We start from the raw sequence: 7,500 nt of genomic DNA on the forward strand, positions 1-7,500 counted from the left end.
TTGAAATATTGTGACTTTATTACTGAAATATTGTGACTTTATTACGTGAAATATTGTGACTTTATTACTGAAATATTGTGACTTTATTACTTGAAATATTGTGACTTTATTACTGAAATATTGTGACTTTATTATGTGAAATATTGTGACTTTATTACGTGAAATATTGTGACTTTATTACGTGAAATATTGTGACTTTATTATTGAAATATTGAGACTTTATTAAGTCACCAGTTGCTGTTACCAATGCCGCCAAAGCCGCAAGTTCCTCACCATTTCCTCGCCAGTTCCTCGCCAGTTCCTCGCCAGTTCCTCGCCAGTTCCTCGCAAGTTCCTCGCCAGTTCCTCGCCAGTTCCTCGCCAGTTCCTCGCCAGTTCCTCGCCATTTCCTCGCAAATTCCTCGCCAGTTCCTCGCCAGTTCCTCGCCAGTTCCTCGCAAGTTCCTCGCCAGTTCCTCGCCAGTTCCTCGCCATTTCCTCGCCAGTTCCTCGCCAGTTCCTCGCCAGTTCCTCGCCAGTTCCTCGCCAGTTCCTCACCAGTTCCTCGCCAGTTCCTCACCAGTTCCTCGCCAGTTTCTGTGCTTCTTCAGTCATCATATCCTGTGCTGTCACAATTGCCACTTCCTGTGCTGCCACAGTCTCCAGTTTCTTTAGGCCGCCAGTTCCTGTGATCTAGTAATGTTTAATTTGTGTTAAAGTAACTTGGTCTTAATTTAATACTTAATTATCTGTGATTTTTCTTGTTTTTGTCATAACTTTGAGCTGGTTCATGACACCGTGCTGTCACAATCGCCAGTTCCTGTGCTGCTGCAGTCTCCAGTTTCCATGCTGCTTTCCTTCATCTAATGTAGCACGCCTACTCAGTAAGTTGTCCTTGGAGATGGGGTTAGACTTTCAGCGCTGTAGGTTCAGCAACCCAGGTGCCTTATACATGCTCCAGGACTTCGCTGATTGGCTCCAGTACGAGTCTCTGTGTCAAGACTTAAAGTTGCCAGTTTCTGTGCTGCGGACTTCGCCATTTCCTTAAGAGGATATCCAGTCAGGACTTTGAAGTTGCCAGTTTCTCTACCGCAGCCTTTACCATTTCCTGAAGAGGATAGCCAGTCTCATGAATTCACCAGATGTCCGGTGTAGTGACGCAGTCAGCTTTGAGAGGTTTGCTCTGCATGTCCAGTCGTTGGTCGGTATGTTGAAGGCCCTAGGTTCAGAAGGTGAGAGTGAGCTGAAATGTGGACAACTACGCCATACTAGATGACTGCCGAAGTTGCCTGTTCCTTTGCTATTGCCGTCGCTGTTTCCTCACAAATTCTTTGACAGTTTTTCTCTACTTCCTTGCCGGTTCTTTGCCAGTTCTTCGACTTTTCCTTGAAGTTCACAAGGTGAAAATGTGGATCTCATGTAGCACGCCTACTCAGTAAGTTGCCCTTCGAGATGAGGTTAGACTTTCGGCGCTATATTCAGCAACCCAGGTGCCGCATACATGCTCCAGGACTTCATGATTGGCTCCAGTACGAGCGTCTGTGTCTTAAAAGTTGCCAGTTTCTGTGCTGCGGACTGCCATTTCCTGAAGAGGATTGCCAGTCAAGATGTTGAAGTGCCAGTTTCTGTGCTGCGGACTTTGCCATTTCCTGAAGAGGATTGCCAGTCAAGATGTTGAAGTGCCAGTTTCTGTGCTGCGGACTTTGCCATTTCCTGAAGAGGATAGCCAGTCTCATGGATTCACCAGATGTCCGGTGTGGTAACGTGGTTGGCTTTGATGTCCAGTTGTTGGTTGGAATGTTGAAGACCCTAGGTTCAGTCTCATGGATTCACCAGATGTCCCGTGTGGCGACGTGGTCGACTTTGAGAGGCTTTGCTCTTTAGATCCAGTCATTCGCTGGAATGTTGAAGACCCTAGGTTCAGAAGGTGAGAGTGAGCTGAAATGTGGATACCTACGCCATACTAGATGACTGCCGAAATCTCCTGTCTTTTTCCTGTTGCCGTTGCCGTTTCCTCACTAGTTCTTTGCCAGTTTTTCTGTACTTCCCCACCTGCTCCTTCGAGGTTCTTTGCCAGTTCTTCGACTTTTCCTTGAGGTTCACAATGTGAAAATGTGGATCTCATGTAGCACGCCTACTCAGTAAGTTGCTCTTGGAGATGGGGTTAGACTTTCGGCGCTGTAGGTTCCGTGACCCACCTGCCGCATGCATGCTCCAGGACTTCACTGATTGGCTCCAGTACGAGCGTCTGTGTCAAGATTTTGAAGTGCCAGTTTCTGTGCTGCGGACTTGGGAAGCACCGGGAGAGAGAATGTCTGTGACTCCCACCAGGCAGACAGATTGACGTCTCCTATTTATATGACATTGATACACGTTGTATATGTCCCCATAATTCAATTAAAAACCAGATTTATCATATTTTGCCACAACACTGCAGTCCCCAGTTCCTGTGCTGCCGCTGAACTCCAGCGTTTTCTTCTGGTGAGGACAGTCTCAGAGGTTAAAGGTTAGAACATCAACCTTAATTCACAATTTCTGTTTAAAGAAGGAGGTGATTTGGCTTACTCAAACTAACCACAGATACAAAGCTTGTCCTAATTATCTGTGTGTCAGTTTAAAGTGAGCTCACGTCTGTAAGCCTCTTACAGTAATACACCTGCTGCTGAGCCGACAGTCCTCCGCACACAGCGAGCTCAAACTGGCTTCTTCCAGCCGTGTAGATGACAGAGTGATCGTCAGGAGAGGGTCCTGTGGTGTGTCAGAGATGCTGGGTGGAGATCTGGTGGCGACTTGGGACGTGGCGCTGAGCGACAACGTGTACAAGATTGAGTTTGCTCATGGTACCACCACGGGGAAACGCATTGTGTACGTCAACGGGAAGGTAATACCATGTTTAGGTATCTTCACAACCTCTTGAAATGAAGTCTGCTTGTGATTGTACATCAAAGAGTTTTGTATTTGTTTGGGAGACTTATTAGTAACCTGAAGAAGCAAAAGTATTCATTATTTTAACTAAAACACAATATTCCCTTCTGATTTATGTCAGGTATAGGTGTAAGAAGTATTCAGATCTTTTACTTAGATAAAACTAGTACTACCACAGTTTAGAAATACTCACTTACAAGTAAATATCCTCCATTTTTAAACCTCTATGCAAATTCCACCTGCCAGTGTTATGCTGTACTTTACATTGTACTCTCAAATGTGAGGTCCGATCTTCTGATGTGACTCTCAGTAAGAAAGCCATGGTAGTTGAGTGTATTTCTCAAAATTTGGAAATATTCCTTCAACATATCTGAGGCAAATTAATAAAAAAAGTAATATTTGAGGTACTTTATTTGAGTATTTCCATTTTCTGTTACTTTATACTTATACTCCACTACATCTCAGAAGGAAATATTGGACTTCTTATTGCAGAATTTTCTTCAGATGTTGTGAATTAAAAAGAAAACTCAATAGTGTTAACACATCTGTGGCCGGGTTGGCTCAGTGGGTAGAGCAGGCGCACATATACTGAGAGGTTTATGCCTCGATGCAGAGGTCCAGGGTTAGAATCCGACCTGTGACGTCTTCCTGCATGTCTTCCTCCTCTCTCTCCCCTTTCTCACCTAGCTGTCCTATCAAATAAAGGCGGAAAAGCCCAAAAAAAAGAGTGTTAACACATGTCCACTCAATACCTTTTGTAAACAGCAGCCACAGTCACAGATGTCAGAACTTCTTCCACCACTGATCCCCAATTTTTGCGTGTTATCTGTCTGTCATGAACATTTTCCCTCAACAGGTAGTCGTCAGAAAAGACTGGCTGTTCAAGCTGGTTGGAAAGGAGACCTTCACCGTGGGGAGCTCCAACACCAAAGCCACCATACTCATTGAGGCGGTTGGCGGCTTTGCCTACGAGTACACGCTGGAGGTGGATGGCAAGAGTCTGCAGAAATTCACTGACAACAGAGCCAAGACGTCCAAAACATGGCTGCTCAAAGTGAAGGGAGAGGACTGCAGGGTGGTGCTGGGTGAGTGATGTAACTGCTGTTTAATCTGCTCAGTGTGAGTATTTTAGGAAGCATGTCAACCTGCAAAAACCCACTTTGACTAAACGAGAGCGTGCCTATGTTCCCACATTTCTAAGAATTTGTTTTTTTACCTGAAAATTAGGCCCTGGTTCCCACAGCCCTATGTTCCCCACATTTCTAAGATTTCTTTCAAAATTAGGCCCTATGTTCCCACAGTTCTCACATTTCTAAGATTTTCTTCCTTAAATTAGACCCTATGTTCCCACATTTCCTTTTTCATAAATTTGTATCAGATTTTATCCCCATTTCTACCAATTTGGTAGCTAATTGCACCCAACCTATTATCCAGTAGCAATGGACTACAGATGGAATGTAACCCTGACCCTAACCCTAAGCCTAATTTTAAGAAAATTCTTAGAAATGTGGGAACATTGGGCTGTGGGAACATAGGGCTGTGGGACCATTGGGCTGTGGGAACATAGGGCTGTGGGAACATTGGGCTGTGGGAACATAGGGCTGTGGGAACATAGGGCTGTGGGAACATTGGGCTGTGGGAACATAGGGCTGTGGGAACATAGGGCTGTGGGAACATTGGGCTGTGGGAACATTGGGCTGTGGGAACATAGGGCTGTGGGAACATAGGGCTGTGGGAACATAGGGCTGTGGGAACATTGGGCTGTGGGAACATAGGGCTGTGGGAACATTGGGCTGTGGGAACATAGGGCTGTGGGAACATAGGGCTGTGGGACCATAGGGATGTGGGAACATAGGGCTGTGGGAACATAGGGCTGTGGGACCATAGGGATGTGGGAACATTGGGCTGTGGGAACATAGGACTGTGGGAACATAGGGCTGTAGGAACATAGGGCTGTGGGAACATTGGGCTGTAGGAACATAGGGCTGTGGGAACATAGGGCTGTGGGAACATTGGGCTGTGGGAACATAGGGCTGTGGGAACATTGGGCTGTAGGAACATAGGGCTGTGGGAACATAGGGCTGTGGGAACATAGGGCTGTGGGAACATTGGGCTGTGGGAACATAGGGCTGTGGGAACATAGGGCTGTAGGAACATAGGGCTGTGGGAACATTGGGCTGTGGGAACATTGGGCTGTGGGAACATAGGTCTGACCCCGACTAAACCTGTGTTCATGTCCAGGGACAGAGCCATTTTTCCCATTTACGGAAGTTATTTATTACAAAAAAATACATGTACTGCATGACAATTTGAGATACTTTGTATACTGTAGAAACATACTGTTGTTCTTTTTTCCAACAGAAAAGGACACCATGGATATTTGGTGCAACGGGCAGAAAATGGACACAAAGGTGAGAATGACTTGACAAAGACTTTGAGCCCCAAAACGTTAAAGCAGTTTTAAGAGGAAAAGTCAGAATATTTTAATATTTTCTGAATAAAAGTCAGAATAGTTTGAGGAAAAAAAGTTTAATTATTTTAATTCTGATAAAGTCAAACTATATTTTTTTTAAAGTCATAATATTTTGAGAGGAAAAGTCGGAATATTTTGAGAGAAAGAGTCGGAATATTTTAATATTTTCAGAATAAAAGTCAGAATATTTTGAGAGGAAAAGTCTGAATATTTTGAGAGAAAAAGTTTGAATATTTTAATATTTTCAGAATAAAAGTCAGAATATTTTGAGAAAAAGTTTAAATATTTTAAGAAAAAGTCAGAATATTTTAATATTTTCAGAATAAAAGTCAGAATACTTAAACTAAGTTTAAATATTTTGAGAAAAAAAAGTTAAAAGTCAAAATAATTTTGAGAAAGAAGTCAAAATATTGTTTTTATAACATTCAGAAAAAATCTGAAAATTTTAATATTTTCAGGAAAAAAAATCTGAAAAATGTAATATTTTCAGGAAAAAAAATCTGAAAATTTTAATATTTTCAGGAAAAAAAATCTGAATATTTTGAAAAATTTTAGGAAAAAAAATCTAATATTTTGAGAGGAAAAGTCGGAATATTTTGAGAGAAAGAGTCGGAATATTTTAATAATTTCGGAATAAAAGTCAGAATATTTTGAGAGGAAAAGTCGGAATATTTTGAGAGAAAAATTTGAATATTTTAATATTTTCAGAATAAAAGTCAGAATATTTTGAGAAAAAGTTTAAATATTTTAAGAAAAAGTCAGAATATTTTAATATTTTCAGAATAAAAGTCAGAATACTTAAACTAAGTTTAAATATTTTGAGAAAAAAAAGTTAAAAGTCAAAATAATTTTGAGAAAGAAGTCAAAATATTGTTTTTATAACATTCAGAAAAAATCTGAAAATTTTAATATTTTCAGGAAAAAAAATCTGAATATTTTGAAAAATTTTAGGAAAAAAAAATCTAATATTTTGAGAGGAAAAGTCGGAATATTTTAATATTTTCAGAATAAAAGTCAGAATATTTTGAGAGGAAAAGTCGGAATATTTTAATATTTTCAGAATAAAAGTCAGAATATTTTGAGAAAAAGTTTAAATATTTTAAGAAAAAGTCAGAATATTTTAATATTTTCAGGAAAAAAAATCTGAATATTTTAAAAAAATTTAGGAAAAAAAATCTGACAATTTTAATACTCTCAGGATAAAACTCAGAATAGTTTAAGATAAAGAGTTGAAATATTTGAAGAAAAAAAGTAAAAATAATTTTGGGAAATAAGTCGGACGGACTATTTTGAGAAAAAAACGAATATATATATATATATATATATATATATATATATATATATATATATATATATATATATATATATAAAGTCTTTCTCTTAGGCCACAGATACCTCAGCTGCCTATCAGAGAGTCTGTCTGTCGCTTGAGAGGCGACAGATGAAAAAACATTAATTTCCTCTTCTCTGTCACGTAGATTTTGACAGCTGGACAGTTAAAATAAATTGTTTATAGAGATTAAGTGAGAAGATCAAACTGAAAGAATAAAAGTCTTTAAAAACATGGAGTCCCAGTTTGAACGAGAGCTGAAATAAAAACTATATATATCAGCAGAAATGTATCATAAATAGTAAAAAGATAAGTGCCTTGACTGCAGATGAAATCCTCAAACTGAGTGTGTTTTTGTGGCCTTTTTACAGGGGGAGTTTGTAGAAGACGGCACAGAGACGCACTTCATGTTGGGGGAACACGAATGCTGCATCAAGGCTACGAGCGGTGGGAAGAAAAAGAGCAGCATTGTGCACTCTTTACTGCTGGACGGAGAGAAAGTACCAGCCTCAACACAATAGTGCCGGATGAGCTCTCAAAGAGACTCTATGAAAGAGGTATTTGCACGCAAAGGACAAATACCAAGCAGTACTACAGGCTGGGCTTTATGACGAAGGAATTTGGTTTTTATCATTTAGCTGGGTTTGATTATAGATTTGGAAAATAAAGATACAAATATGTGCTTGTAAATATAGCAAATAAACACTGTGCATTATGTTCTACTGGGTGATTCTTTGCTATTTTATTTTGAAGGGGCCCTAAAGAAAGTAAATGCTGCAGTCAGATTAAGAAA

The 7,500-nt window shown here is 40.2% G+C and overlaps 1 protein-coding gene and 1 long non-coding RNA gene across 2 annotated transcripts; both read left to right on the top strand.

Annotated features, from left to right (window-relative positions):
* The first annotated feature begins 902 nt into the window (after positions 1–902).
* On the top strand, positions 903–2,271 carry LOC116044457. Its single transcript, XR_004103674.2, has 4 exons — positions 903–1,052; positions 1,533–1,708; positions 1,765–1,770; positions 2,238–2,271. It is a non-coding gene; the product is annotated as an uncharacterized LOC116044457 (long non-coding RNA).
* Positions 2,272–2,463: 192 nt separating this feature from the next.
* Positions 2,464–7,424, top strand: LOC116044456 (fas apoptotic inhibitory molecule 1-like). The gene is made up of 5 exons (XM_031291633.2): positions 2,464–2,485; positions 2,628–2,856; positions 3,757–3,989; positions 5,266–5,315; positions 7,079–7,424. Exons 2-5 carry the CDS (start codon positions 2,744–2,746, stop codon positions 7,226–7,228), a joined length of 546 nt encoding a protein of 181 aa, XP_031147493.1. The 5' UTR covers positions 2,464–2,485; positions 2,628–2,743; the 3' UTR covers positions 7,229–7,424.
* Positions 7,425–7,500: the final 76 nt, after the last annotated feature.

Source organism: Sander lucioperca, chromosome 24 (assembly GCF_008315115.2).
Source record: "Sander lucioperca isolate FBNREF2018 chromosome 24, SLUC_FBN_1.2, whole genome shotgun sequence".
Taxonomy (NCBI): domain Eukaryota; kingdom Metazoa; phylum Chordata; class Actinopteri; order Perciformes; family Percidae; genus Sander; species Sander lucioperca.

What these genes read in the sequence shown, in the direction of transcription:
- LOC116044456 (XM_031291633.2), top strand. Translation starts at nt 2,744, where the DNA reads ATGCTGGGTGGAGATCTGGTGGCGACTTGGGACGTGGCGCTGAGCGAC. An exon ending in CGCATTGTGTACGTCAACGG is followed by an intron (nt 2,857 to 3,756) that starts GAAGGTAATACC and finishes CATTTTCCCTCA; the next exon opens with ACAGGTAGTCGTCAGAAAAG. An exon ending in GGACTGCAGGGTGGTGCTGG is followed by an intron (nt 3,990 to 5,265) that starts GTGAGTGATGTA and finishes TTTTTCCAACAG; the next exon opens with AAAAGGACACCATGGATATT.